Source organism: Salvelinus fontinalis, chromosome 10, assembly GCF_029448725.1.
Source record: "Salvelinus fontinalis isolate EN_2023a chromosome 10, ASM2944872v1, whole genome shotgun sequence".
Lineage (NCBI taxonomy): Eukaryota > Metazoa > Chordata > Actinopteri > Salmoniformes > Salmonidae > Salvelinus > Salvelinus fontinalis.
The window spans coordinates 44,129,739-44,144,738 of NC_074674.1; the positions used below are offsets into that span (position 1 = coordinate 44,129,739).

At 46.3% G+C, this 15,000-nt stretch overlaps 1 protein-coding gene across 1 annotated transcript in view; it reads right to left on the bottom strand.

The window, feature by feature from the left end:
- Positions 1-484: 484 nt before the first annotated feature.
- Positions 485-15,000, bottom strand: part of LOC129863301 (neurobeachin-like) — a 228,369-nt gene continuing 213,853 nt past the window's right edge. Inside the window, exons 21-30 of the mRNA XM_055935189.1 lie at positions 13,986-14,831; positions 12,940-13,353; positions 11,963-12,180; positions 9,965-10,118; positions 9,121-9,144; positions 4,796-4,888; positions 1,758-1,938; positions 1,312-1,448; positions 910-975; positions 485-802 (exon numbers count right to left, since the gene is read on the bottom strand). Of these exons, the coding sequence (XP_055791164.1) occupies positions 500-802; positions 910-975; positions 1,312-1,448; positions 1,758-1,938; positions 4,796-4,888; positions 9,121-9,144; positions 9,965-10,118; positions 11,963-12,180; positions 12,940-13,353; positions 13,986-14,831 (2,436 nt within the window). The 3' untranslated portion in view covers positions 485-499. The remainder of the gene's footprint in view (positions 803-909; positions 976-1,311; positions 1,449-1,757; positions 1,939-4,795; positions 4,889-9,120; positions 9,145-9,964; positions 10,119-11,962; positions 12,181-12,939; positions 13,354-13,985; positions 14,832-15,000) is intronic.

Consider the following 15,000-nt stretch of genomic DNA (forward strand, 5'->3'; position numbering starts at 1 on the left):
TAGCTAGTCTTGGCTGTAGCTGTTACATGTTAGCTAGTCTTGGCTGTAGCTGCTAAATGTTAGCTATACTTGGCTGTAGCTGTTACATGTTAGCTAGTCTTGGCTGTAGCTGTTACATGTTAACTAGTCTTGGCTGTAGCTGCTAAATGTTAGCTAGTCTTGGCTGTAGCTGCTACAAGTGAACTAATCTTGGCTGTTGCTGCTACAAGTGAACTAGTCTTGGCTGTAGCTGCTACAAGTGAACTAGTCTTGGCTGTAGCTGCTAAATGGTAGCTAGTCTTGGCTGTAGCTGCTACAAGTGAACTAATCTTGGCTGTTGCTGCTACAAGTGAACTAGTCTTGGCTGTAGCTGCTACAAGTTAACTAGTCTTGGCTGTAGCCGAGTTGTCTCTGTGTCTTTCTCTCCCTCTATCTGCTCGCTACACACACCGCCCCATATAATCTCCAGAACTGCAGCAGTGGAACGCCAGGCTCTATCCCTCACGCAGCACTGCTCAGGTTAAAAACCTACGGAATATCCAGATAGCCGACAAAAAAAAATGATGATACTATTCGAATCTTGAAATAATTTCAAATTGTGTTGTGTGACGACACCAGAGGGACAGAAAACAGGGTAACTCAGGGTTTCTATACCTGTACTAGTGGGGGAGTTGATCTCGTGGCGGATGCTCCTCCCTGATAGGCTGCTTGACCTGCCAATCTCTCTCTGTGGTTCCAGGATGTCCCGGTACTTTGACACCATCAGGACAGATATGAAGTAGACCACCGCCAGGGCAAGGAACTGAGCCTGCTTACTGTCATCCTGGAGACAGACATGGTTACGCACACGTTAAAAAACACACACGCACCGTACACATGCCGTACACATGCAGGTGTGGTTAAGGTACCATACAGTGTGTACACACTCACCACGTCTCTGAAGACGACAGCTCTGAGGCGGTTGATGTCAACGTCCTGTAGAAGTCTGTCTGGATCCTGTAGAGAACAATATACATACACACTTAGGTTAGACACACACACACACACACACAGACACACACACACACACACACACACACACACACACACACACACACACACACACACACACACACACACACACACACACACACACACACACACACACACACACACACACACACACACACACACACACACACACACACTGTGACACACACACACACACACGGTGACACTCACACACTCTGTTTAATGCACATATCAAGTACACACACCGCACATACTCCTATACCTAACAGTCACGTGTGTATGAAAGATGTATCTGTGTGTATTAGCGTGTGTGTATGTTACCTTGCTAGCTGCAGCGGAGCTCTGTAGGCTGTCCTGTGACTTGCTGCTGGGCAGGTTAGACTTGGAGAGACAACCTATATCTCTATCTCTCTGTCTCTGTCTACACTCTAGACAGTTCCTCACGGCTACACAGCATACTGGGGGAGGGAGAGGGAGAGAGAGGGGGGAGGGATGGAGAGGGGGGAGGGAGGGAGGGAGGGAGAGAGAGAGAGGGGGGAGGGATGGAGAGAGGGAGGAGGGAGGGAGGGAGGGAGGGAGGGAGGGAGGGAGGGAGGGAGAGAGAGAGAGGGGGGAGGGATGGAGAGAGGGAGGAGGGAGGGAGAGAGAGAGGGAGAGAGGGGAGAGAGGGGGGAGGGAGGGAAATAGTTGTGTTTAATTAACAGTCTTTTAAAGTGCAGGAGACAGAGCTTCATGTTCTTTTCAGTCTCTCTCTTTCTCTCTCTTACCCAGTCGTAGACACTGTCTCATCAGACCTCCAGAGGACATGTTCTTCTCAGCCTCTATCTCAGAGAAGTTGAGAGAGCTGGCGAACACCAGAACGTCAACCATGGCCATGAGCCGAGACAGGAAGGACACAGCCGTCTCTGAAGACATGCCCTGGGTCAACTCCATGTTCTCTAACTCAACCTGATGGGAGAGGAGAGGGGAAGAGACAGGTTAGTCACACACACACACACACACACACACACACACACACACACACACACACACACACACACACACACACACACACACACACACACACACACACACACACACACACACACACTCATGCATGCAAAGGTACATGCATGCACACACACAGACAGAGACACACTCATGCACGCACACACATGTACACATTGACACATATAGACACACCAAACTCAAGGGTCAAAACCTGGTCCTAAACTTGGTTTAGTTGAGAACACAACTGACCGAGGCCAGGGCCCAGCATCACAGAGACAGACAGACACAGGATGCCAGGGTGGGAGGACAGGTCAGTTTGGGGTACCAGTAGTAGGTAGAGAACAGGTCAGTTTGGGGTACCAGTAGTAGGTAGAGGATAGGTCAGTTTGGGGTACCAGTAGTAGGTAGAGAACAGGTCAGTTTGGGGTACCAGTAGGGAGGTAGAGAACAGGTCAGTTTGGGGTACCAGTAGAAGGTAGAGCACAGGTCAGTTTGGGGTACCAGTAGAAGGTAGAGCACAGGTCAGTTTGGGGTACCAGTAGAAGGTAGAGAACAGGTCAGTTTGGGGTACCAGTAGGGAGGTAGAGAACAGGTCAGTTTGGGGTACCAGTAGGAGGTAGAGAACAGGTCAGTTTGGGGTACCAGTAGAAGGTAGAGCACAGGTCAGTTTGGGGTACCAGTAGGGAGGTAGAGAACAGGTCAGTTTGGGGTACCAGTAGGGAGGTAGAGAACAGGTCAGTTTGGGGTACCAGTAGGGAGGTAGAGGACAGGTCAGTTTGGGGTACCAGTAGGGAGGTACAGAACAGGTCAGTTTGGGGTACCAGTAGGGAGGTACAGAACAGGTCAGTTTGGGGTACCAGTAGGAGGTAGAGAACAAGTCAGTTTGGGGTACCAGTAGGGAGGTAGAGAACAGGTCAGTTTGGGTACCAGTAGGAGGTAGAGAACAGGTCAGTTTGGGGTACCAGTAGGAGGTAGAGGACAGGTCAGTTTGGGGTACTAGTAGGGGAGGTAGAGAACAGGTCAGTTTGGGGTACCAGTAGGAGGTACAGAACAGGTCAGTTTGGGGTACCAGTAGGGAGGTAGAGAACATGTCAGTTTGGGGTACCAGTAGGAGGTAGAGAACAGGTCAGTTTGGGGTACCAGTAGGGAGGTAGAGAACAGGTCAGTTTGGGGTACCAGTAGGGAGGTAGAGAACAGGTCAGTTTGGGGTACCAGTAGGGAGGTAGAGAACAGGTCAGTTTGGGGTACCAGTAGGAGATAGAGGACAGGTCAATTTGGGGTACCAGTAGTAGGTAGAGAACAGGTCAGTTTGGGGTACCAGCAGGAGGTAGAGAACAGGTCAGTTTGGGGTACCAGTAGGGAGGTAGAGAATAGGTCAGTTTGGGGTACCAGCAGGAGGTAGAGAACAGGTCAGTTTGGGGTACCAGTAGGGAGGTAGAGAATAGGTCAGTTTGGGGTACCAGTAGTAGGTATAGAACAGGTCAGTTTGGGGTACCAGTAGGAGGTAGAGAACAGGTCAGTTTGGGGTACCAGTGGGGAGGTAGAGAACAGGTCAGTTTAGGGTACCAGTAGGAGGTAGAGAACAGGTCAGTTTGGGGTACCAGTAGGAGGTAGAGAACAGGTCAGTTTGGGGTACCAGTAGGGAGGTAGAGAACAGGTCAGTTTGGGGTACCAGTAGTAGGTAGAGATCAGGTCAGTTTGGGGTACCAGTAGTAGGTAGAGAACAGGTCAGTTTGGGGTACCAGTAGTAGGTAGAGATCAGGTCAGTTTGGGGTACCAGTAGTAGGTAGAGAACAGGTCAGTTCGGGGTACCAGTAGTAGGTAGAGATCAGGTCAGTTTGGGGTACCAGTAGGAGGTAGAGAACAGGTCAGTTTGGGGTACCAGTAGTAGGTAGAGATCAGGTCAGTTTGGGGTACCAGTAGGGAGGTAGAGAACAGGTCAGTTTGGGGTACCAGTAGTAGGTAGAGATCAGGTCAGTTTGGGGTACCAGTAGGAGGTAGAGAACAGGTCAGTTTGGGGTACCAGTAGGAGGTAGAGAACAGGTCAGTTTGGGGTACCAGTAGGAGGTAGAGAACAGGTCAGTTTGGGGTACCAGTAGGAGGTAGAGAACAGGTCAGTTTGGGGTACCAGTAGGAGGTAGAGAACAGGTCAGTTTGGGGTACCAGTAGGAGGTAGAGAACAGGTCAGTTTGGGGTACCAGTAGAAGGACGTGACACAGTGCTGGAAGCCCGTTTATATTTGGGGACATGGAGCGGAACAGTGACAGCCAGGATGAGGGAAGGCCATAGAATCAGCTAATGTTGACACCAAGTGTTCCTCAACCTGTTATTTATAAAGCGTCCAAGAACTAGGGTTGCTAGGATCAGTTTAGCCTCTTAGAGCATAATGAATAACATTGCATAGACAGGGGGGAGACCTGATCCTAGATCAGCACTCCAGCTCTGAGATGCTTTGTGAATACGTGCCCTTTTTGGCTTGGGATGCTCTGTGTCAACATGGCTGCCATTGAAATTGTAAATCACAAAAACGAGGTTGGTTAAACTCTGTGTACTTTATATTCGGCTTTGGGAGTAGGGGAGAGGAAGGTGTGAGAGGGGGAGTGGCAGTGAAAGAGTGTATACACACACACACAGACACACGCTAGCCATGCGTGCTCGGCTTCTAAGCTCTTCTTAGCGTTGGCTTGTGAAGGCTACTCACACATTTAGGACTAACAAACATTCTCTGTGCTCAGTGAGCCCACGTGCTTTGGGTTGGTTTGGGTTGGTGCTCATATCATATCTCGGGTTTGGGTTGGTACGCTACGCTACGCACCTCTCCCCCTGTCCCTCCGCCCCCCGGAACAGGGGTCACCTCCTCGCCTTTTGACCCTTTGTGGGAGTCGGCTCCTCCTTCTCCTCCCGCCTTCTTTAGGTTCCACACAGAGGGGAGAACACTATCACTCTATGTACCTATCTCTCTATCTCTCTATGTACCTATCTCTCTATCTCTCTATGTACCTATCTCTCTATCTCTCTATGTACCTATCTCTCTATCTCTCTATCTATGTACCTATCTCTCTATCTCTCTATGTACCTATCTCTCTATGTACCTATCTCTCTATCTCTCTATGTACCTATCACTCTATCTATGTACCTATCTCTCTATGTACCTATCTTTCTATCTCTCTATGTACCTATCTCTCTATCTCTCTATGTACCTATCTCTCTATCTCTCTCTCTCTATCACTCTATATATGTACCCATCTCTCTATCTATGTACCTATCTCTCTATCTCTCTCTCTATATCCCTCTATCTATGTACCTATCTCTCTATCTCTCTATCTATGTACCTATCTCTCTATCTCTCTCTCCCTATCACTCTATCTATGCACCAATATATCACTCTATCTATGTACGTATCTCTCTTTCTCTCTATCACTCTATCTATCTCACTTTCTCTATCACTCTATGTACCTATCTCTCTATCCCTCTATCTATGCACCTAACTATCACTCTATCTATGTACCTATCACTCTATCTCTCTATGTACCTATCACTCTATCTCTCTACGTACCTATCACTCTAACACTATCTCTCTATGTACATATCTCTCTATGTACCTATCACTCTATATCTCTATGTACCTATCTCTCTATCATGCTATGCACATATCTCTCTATCACTATCTCTCTATGTACCTATCTCTTTATCTCTCTATGTGCATATCTCTCTATCATGCTATGCACATATCTCTCTATCACTATCTCTCTATGTACCTATCTCTTTATCTCTCTATGTGCATATCTCTCTATCATTCTATGTAGCTATCTCTCTATCACTCTCTCTCTCTATCACTATCTCTATATGTACCTATCTCTCTACCACTCTCTCTCTATCACTCTATGTACATATTTCTCTATCACTCTATCTCTCTACCACTCTCTCTCTATCACTCTATCTCTCTATGTACCTATCTCTCTACCACTCTCTCTCTATCACTCTATCTCTCTATGTACCTATCTCTCTACCACTCTCTCTCTATCACTCTATCTCTCTATGTACATGCTCTCTATATCACTATATGTACCTATCTCTCTACCACTCTCTCTCTATCACTTTATCTCTCTATGTACCAACATATCTATGTATATATCTCTCTCTTTATCTCTCTCATTCAGGTTTGAAGCAGAGGTGAGATCTCTCTAGCTACGTATATACATATATTTCTATCTCTCTCCTACTTTAGGTTCGAGAGAAAAATATGATATCTCTGTCTTTCTCCATCCTTAAATTCTTAATCTCTGCCATTCTCTCTCTCTCTCTCTCTCTCTCTCTCTCTCTCTCTCTCTCTCTCTCTCTCTCTCTCTCTCTCCTCTCTCTCTGTCTGCTCTCTCTCTCTCTCTCTCTCTCTCTCTCTCTCTCTCTCTCTCTCTCTCTCTCTCTCTCTCTCTCTCTCTCTTTTATGTCACAAAGGTTATTCTTACTCATGGAGTAAGTTCTCTCTCTCATCTCTCAAAATCTTTGTTTCCCTGTCAGTGTCATTTTTTTCTCCTCTCTCTGCCATGTCTTTATCTCTCGATCGCTCTGTCACCCAGCATCGAGGCCATACCATGTTCATCCACTAGGTGGCGACATAATGAATACAAATATACACTGAGTGAACAAAACATTAAGGACACCTGCTCTTTCCAGGACATAGACTGACAAGGTGAATTGAGGGGGATGCTATGATCCCTTATTGATGTCACTTGTTGAATCCACTTCAGTCAGTGTAGATGAAGGGAAGGAGATATGTTAAAGAAGGATTTTTAAGCCTTGTCAATTGAGACATGGATTGTGTATGTGTGCCATTCGGCGGGTGAATGGGCAAGACAAAATATTTAAGTGCCTTTGAACGGGGTATGGTAGTCCACCACCCAAAGGACATCCAGCCAACTTGACACAACTGTGGGAAGCATTGGAGTCAACATGGGCCAGCATCCCTGTGGAACGCTTTCGACACCTTGTAGAGTCCATGACCCGATGAATTGAGGCTGTTCTGAGGGCAGAAGGGGAGAGTGAAACTCAATAGTAGGAATGTGTTCTTAATGTTTTGTACACTCACTGTATATACTACCTGTCTTGTCCCTTACATCATATTATGCCTGAAGAATAACCTTCACTGAGGAAACAGCTTGAACATGATATAACTGAACCTTCACTGGGGAAACAGTTTGAACATGATATAACTGAACCTTCACTGAGGAAACAGTTTGAACATGATATAACTGAACCTTCACTGAGGAAACAGTTTGAACATGATATAACTGAACCTTCACTGGGGAAACAGTTTGAACATGATATAACTGAACCTTCACTGAGGAAACAGTTTGAATGTGATATAACTGAACCTTCACTGGGGAAACAGTTTGAACATGATATAACTGAACCTTCACTGAGGAAACAGTTTGAACATGATATAACTGAACCTTCACTGAGGCAACAGTTTGAACATGATATAACTGAACCTTCACTGAGGAAACAGTTTGAACATGATATAACTGAACCTTCACTGGGGAAACAGTTTGAACATTATATAACTGAACCTTCACTGAGGAAACAGTTTGAACATGATATAACTGAACCTTCACTGGGGGAAACAGTTTGAACATGATATAACTGAACCTTCACTGAGGAAACAGTTTTGAACATGATATAACTGAACCTTCACTGGGGAAACAGTTTTGAACATGATATAACTGAACCTTCACTGAGGAAACAGTTTGAACATGATATAACTGAACCTTCACTGGGGAAACAGTTTTGAACATGATAGTAACTGAACCTTCACTGAGGAAACAGTTTGAATGTGATATAACTGAACCTTCACTGAGGAAACAGTTTGAACATGATATAAATGAACCTTCACTGAGGAAACAGTTTGAATGTGATATAACTGAACCTTCACTGAGGAAACAGTTTGAACATGATATAAATGAACCTTCACTGAGGAAACAGTTTGAACATGATATAACTGAACCTTCACTGAGGAAAACAGTTTGAACATGATATAACTGAACCTTCACTGGGGAAACAGTTTGAACATGATATAACTGAACCTTCACTGAGGAAACAGTTTGAATGTGATATAACTGAACCTTCACTGGGGAAAGAGTTTGAACATGATATAACTGAACCTTCACTGAGGAAACAGTTTGAACATGATATAACTGAACCTTCACTGGGGAAACAGTTTGAACATGATATAACTGAACCTTCACTGGGGAAACAGTTTGAACATGATATAACTGAACCTTCACTGAGGAAACAGTTTGAACATGATATAACTGAACCTTCACTGGGGAAACAGTTTGAACATGATATAACTGAACCTTCACTGAGGAAACAGTTTGAACATGATATAACTGAACCTTCACTGGGGAAACAGTTTGAACATGATATAACTGAACCTTCACTGAGGAAACAGTTTGAATGTGATATAACTGAACCTTCACTGAGGAAACAGTTTGAACATGATATAAATGAACCTTCACTGAGGAAACAGTTTGAATGTGATATAACTGAACCTTCACTGAGGAAACAGTTTGAACATGATATAAATGAACCTTCACTGAGGAAACAGTTTGAACATGATATAACTGAACCTTCACTGAGGAAACAGTTTGAACATGATATAACTGAACCTTCACTGGGGAAACAGTTTGAACATGATATAACTGAACCTTCACTGAGGAAACAGTTTGAATGTGATATAACTGAACCTTCACTGGGGAAAGAGTTTGAACATGATATAACTGAACCTTCACTGAGGAAACAGTTTGAACATGATATAACTGAACCTTCACTGGGGAAACAGTTTGAACATGATATAACTGAACCTTCACTGGGGAAACAGTTTGAACATGATATAACTGAACCTTCACTGAGGAAACAGTTTGAACGTGATATAACTGAACCTTCACTGGGGAAAGAGTTTGAACATGATATAACTGAACAGAGATCCCCATACATTCACATACACAAGCAGAGACAGTCCAGGAACAGAAGAACTGTAATATTAATCATATCTACAAAGCAAATGTTAGTCCCAATGACAGCTACAGCAAACAACAGAGAACGTTAGTGAAGATATATGAAGAGAAAGACACTGGAACGTACAGTGTTCGTACTAACCTTAGAACTCTGCACGTGCAAAACCCCCGTAGAAAAACAGACGGGAAGACGAGAGGAAGGACAGAATAGAGAGAACACACACAGAGAGAGAGAGAGAGAGAGAGAGAGAGAGAGAGAGAGAGAGGAGAGAGAGAGAGAGAGAGAGAGAGAGAGAGAGAGAGAGAGAGAGAGAGAGAGAGAGAGAGAGAGAGAGAGAGAGAGAGAGAGAAAAGGAAAAGGGTGTTTAAAACAACAGCCTGAACTTATCAAATCAAGTTCAATATTTGTTTGAAGTTTGAAAGCTGAGAGTTAGAAGGTTTTAGTCAAAATACTTAAAAGTTAAGATATAATAACCAAAGTAGTATTGTTTTTATTATTATTATAGAATTAACAAAAAGAACCAGAGGAAAAGTTGCACTAGCAGGTGTTAAATTAAAGATGTATTCATTTCACCCAATGTGTAAAAACAAGGTGCAAACCAGTCAATTCAGAAAATAAACCTGATTCCAAGTCCAAATGTTCCTCATTGAAAAGCATTGAAGAGAATTGGAATGTCAGTTTATCTCCTGAATTGACTGGAATCGAAATGGAATTGACCCCTGGTGCACACAGTAACGACTAGAGGTAACCATGGTACACTAACCACTAGATTGCCATGCTATAGAGGACAACAAAAGTAAGAGCATTTTCAAAAAATAAACTGTAATTCCGTCCTTTCTAGCCTGGCCAAGTAGCACCAAGCAGGTGGGCTGTACACCACCAGCACACAGTAATCACCAGGCCTGAATAACACGTGTTATCCTGCAGTTCCCCCTCCCACCAAGGTGGGGCAGCGGTGAGTCACACTTACAGAGGGGGAGGTGGCTGCAGAGAGCAGAGGGAGGATCCCTCCACAGGCGATGATGATGTTGTCCACCATCTGAGAGATGAGGTGTATAGTGTTGTGGACAAAGATGATGTTCTCATTGCTGTTCACAAAGTCCATTACTGACTTGGTTGAATGGCTGGAGAGAGGAGAGGAGAGGAGAGGAGAGGAGAGGAGAGGAGGAAGAGAGGAGAGGAGAGGAGAGGAGAGGAGAGGAGAGGAGAGGAGAGGAGAGGAGAGGGGAAGAGGAAGAGGAAGAGAGGGGAGTGAGAACAGGGAAAGAGGAGAGGAGGAAGAACGGGGAGTGAGAACAGGGAAAGAGGAGAGGAGGAAGAACGGGGAGTGAGAACAGGGAAAGAGGAGAGGAGGAAGAACGGGGAGTGAGAACAGGGAAAGAGGAGAGGAGGAAGAACGGGGAGTGAGAACAGGGAAAGAGGAGAGAGTGAAGGGTTAATAATACATGGTTGTTCACTAGAAGGATATGTCTCCTGTTGATTTCAGTCTCTTTGTCTGTAGAGAAAGACAGTATGGTGGCCGGGTGGTACTAGAAAAATAACTAGAGTTCAAAAGGTGCTCACACTCAAACCAAGGAATAACCCAAGGAGGAATAACCCAAGGAGGAATAACCCAAGGTGGAATAACCCAAGGAGGAATAACCCATGGAGGAATAACCCAAGGTGGAATAACCCAAGACGGAATAACCCAAGGAGGAATAACCCAAGGTGGAATAACCCAAGATGGAATAACCCAAGGAGGAATAACCCAAGGAGGAATAACCCATGGAGGAATAACCCAAGGTGGAATAACCCAAGGTGGAATAACCCAAGACGTAATAACCCAAGGAGGAATAACCCAAGGTGGAATAACCCAAGACGGAATAACCCAAGGAGGAATAACCCAAGGAGGAATAACCCAAGGATGAATAACCCAAGGTGGAATAACCCAAGGAGGAATAACCCAAGGAGGAATAACCCAAGGTGGAATAACCCAAGATGGAATAACCCAAGGAGGAATAACCCAAGGAGGAATAACACAAGGTGGAATAAACCAAGATGGAATAACCCAAGGAGGAATAACCCAAGGAGAAATAACCCAAGGAGGAATAACCCAAGGATGAATAACCCAGGGTGGAATAACCCAAGGAGGAATAACCCAAGGTGGAATAACCCAAGAAGGAATAACCCAAGGAGGAATAACCCAAGGTGGAATAACCCAGGGAGGAATAACCCAAGGATGAATAACCCAGGGTGGAATAACCCAAGGTGGAATAACCCAGGGAATAATAACCCAAGGAGGAATAACCCAAGAAGGAATAGCCCAAGGAGGAATAACCCAAGGAGGAATAACCCAAGAAGGAATAACCCAAGGAGGAATAACCCACGTTATGTGAGTCATACTGAGCCTGGGGCACAGTCCGGTTGTCATATTGACCTCTCAATCGTTAAACAGAGTAACTCAAACACCTTTCATTGAGCTTCTTTATCTCCCCCTGAGAGTGGGTGTGGAAAAGTCCCTGGGTGTGGAATATTCCCTGGGTGTGGAATATCTTTTGTAAATTCAGTTGCTTCTTCATTTCCTACGTCTTGATCTGTAGTTGATTTGACCTACATAAAAGTGAAACACTGTACCCCAGGCCATCGCAGGAACATCTATCTCCAGCCCTGAGTGGCTCTGGCCTAAAATAGTGCACTACACAGTGTCTAGGGTGCCAACACAGTGTCTAGGGTGACTGTCTCTGACCTTCAGAGCGAACACACACACACAAACAGTCACACACACACACACACACACACACACACACACACACACACACACACACACACACACACACACACACACACACACACACACACACACAAACAGTCACACAAACAGTCACACACACACACACACACACACACACACACACACACACACACACACACACACACACACACACACACACACACACACACACACACACACACACACACACTTCCTCACCTCCTCCACACGTGCACGTCAGTCTCCAGGGCGAACAGCAGGTCAGTGAGGAGGCGCTGGTGCATGGGCGACCACTTGAACTCTGGGATACGGAACATGGTGGTGCGAGGCCCGGGGCTGAACTGGCGCCGCTGCTCCTCTGTCATGGGCATCCCTCTGAAGCCCAGGTCCACACGCAGGTCACGTTCCAACTGGGCCGCCGTGCGACCGTGGAGAGCCTGTAGGGGGAAGTAGAGAGACAGGTCAAGGTAAGTTGGCGGTTCGGTTCCGGGGAGGTAGACAGAGATAAATAGTTAGGCCTCCATCTCTAACTCTACAACTGGGGAGAGGGAAACAATACCTGAGCTAAAACCAACTGTTGAAAGAACCTTATTATTGACAATAAAACAGCTACAGAAACTACGCTAACATCTACGTTAAAAACCATTTCAGAGCTAATAACCATGGCTAAGCTAACAGCTAAGTTATAAACCATGTCAGAGCTAATAACCACAACTAAGCTAACAGCTAAGTTAAAAACCATGTCAGAGCTAATAACCACGGCTAAGCTAACAGCTAAGTTAAAAACCATGTCAGAGCTAATAACCACAACTAAGCTAACAGCTAAGTTAAAAACCATGTCAGAGCTAATAACCACGGCTAAGCTAACAGCTAAGTTAAAAACCATGTCAGAGCTAATAACCACGGCTAAGCTAACAGCTAAGTTAAAAACCATGTCAGAGCTAATAACCACAACTAAGCTAACAGCTAAGTTAAAAACCATGTCAGAGCTAATAACCACGGCTAAGCTAACAGTTACAGCTATTTTCGCTTTTAAAGTTTGAAGGTATCGAGATTGTTAGGGATACATTTTGCTATTGTAGTTAGCCAGCTATGGACTTGTTTAGCTGAAATCAGTAACCGAAGTTAGCTATAGAGTTACCTCAACTGGCCTAAGACACTTGAGGTAAGATATTTGACACACCGGGACGTGATACCTGAGTAGTGGCCGTGGTCTGGATCTTCATCTCCTTCCCATCATCAGACCTTTCTGTATCAGACGTGGTGCTCACCGTGTCACCTCCAGCCTTACCCCCCACCGCCTCTCCATCTGCCCCAGACGGACCCTCTCCCCCTGGGTGGCCCTCAGCTGCCTGACTCTCTCTCTGGGCAATGGAGCTGATGTCAGCCAGGGGGCTCTGGATCTTGAAGGGCCCGACCTCGGGGAGCCCTCCCTGGGCTTGGCTCAGGTCTGAGCCCCTGCAGGAGGTCATGTGGGCTAGGAGACTCAGGTCATCGCTGGCGCTGGTGGAGGAGTGGACGGGGACAGAGCCTAAGGGGTTGGGCTGGTCCGGGCTGGGCAGAACCAGAGGGTCTGTGGTGGCCAGTGCTGGAAGCAGCTTCTCATCAACCTTAGGGGGAGATAAGAGAGAAACATACCATTAAACATGTAGTCCAACATAGAGAAGGTGATGACGTCTCCCAGAAATACCACAACAACACATTGTTTCAATGGATGGTGCTTTCTTATTAAAAAAGGTGACACATTTTGACCTGTCAAAGCGAATACAATAAAGCATATTGATGTGAACGAGAAAGACAGAAAGAGAGGACGAGAGGAAGGAAGGAAGGAAGAGAGGAAGGAAGAGAGGAAAGGAGGAAGGAAGGAAGGAAGGAAGGGAGGAAGAGAGGAAGGGAGGAAGGGAGGAAGGGAGTGAGAGAGGAAGGGAGGAAGTAAGGAAGGAAGGGAGGAAGAGAGGAAGGGAGGGAGTAAGGAAGGAAGGAAGAGCAGAAGGGAGGAAGTAAGGAAGGAAGGGAGGAAGAGAGGAAGTAAGGAAGGGAGGAAGAGAGGAAGGATGTAAGGAAGTACGGAAGAAACCAGGCAGTGTAGAAGCCGTAGAGGCATCACTTCCTACAGTGAGATACCTCCTTGATACTGTGGAAATACAGAGGCAGTATGTATGACTCCACATCATGATGTTGTTACTACAACAGGGAATAACGGGAATATTCCTATTAAAAAATACACCTTTTCATCCCCTACCTTGCTGAAGAGGAATCCGTTGTTGCTAGGGACGCTGTCTTTCTCGTCGGCAAGGGTGATGAGCGGACCCATGTTCCCATCATCCTCCATGGTGCCAAGCCCCAGCCCCGTGACCACCGTCTCATCTTTAGATGCCAGGTTACCGTGGTTCCCTTTCAGCTTCTGCACCACGGCACTGTAGGCGCTGTCCAGCAGGGAGTCCACCTCCACCAGGGGCCCGTTCTCTATCCTCCCTCCTCCTATCCCTCCTCCTCCCAGTCCCTCCATCCTCCCTCCTCCTATCCCTCCTCCTCCCAATCCCTCCATCCTCCCTCCTCCTATCCCTCCTATCCCTCCTCCCAGTCCCTCCATCACTCCTCTTCCAACCAGTCCCTCCATCACTCCTCCTCCTCCTACCATCCCTTCTGGAGACAGATCCAGGTCGTCTAGTTTGACCTCTGTGGCCTCCACCTTCTCCGCCTTGATATCCACCAGGAGGTCATGAACTTCGACCCTAACGCCTGACCCTTGACCTTCCTCCCCAGGTGTCAAAGCCTCTCTGTTGGGTCCCTTCACTCCCAACCCTAACCCGACCCCTCCCTCAGCAAGCAGATTCCTGGAGCCCCCTCCTGCTCCAGCTGCTCCTCCCTCTCCGTACTCGGCCTCACTCTCGGGGGTCTGGCTCTGGGAGTGGTCATCCAGCTCGCGGATCTCCAGGTTGCCGTTGACGACGGGGGCGGGCGTGGCCGAGAGGCCGGAGATGGTGGAGACAGAACCTTTCTTCCCCTTCTTGATGTTCTCCTCCTCCTGTCGCTGGTACTCCTCGTACATCTTAGCCAGGTACTCCTTATGGGCCTCGTAGGTTACCTTACAGAGGGGGAGACATAATCAATAACTAATAATCAATTACATGTTAGGTGATCTAATACAACTGGTAGGTTACCTTACAGAGGGGGAGACATAATCAATAACTAATAATCAATTACATGTTAGGTGATCTAATATAACTGGTAGGTTACCTTACAGAGGGGGAGAC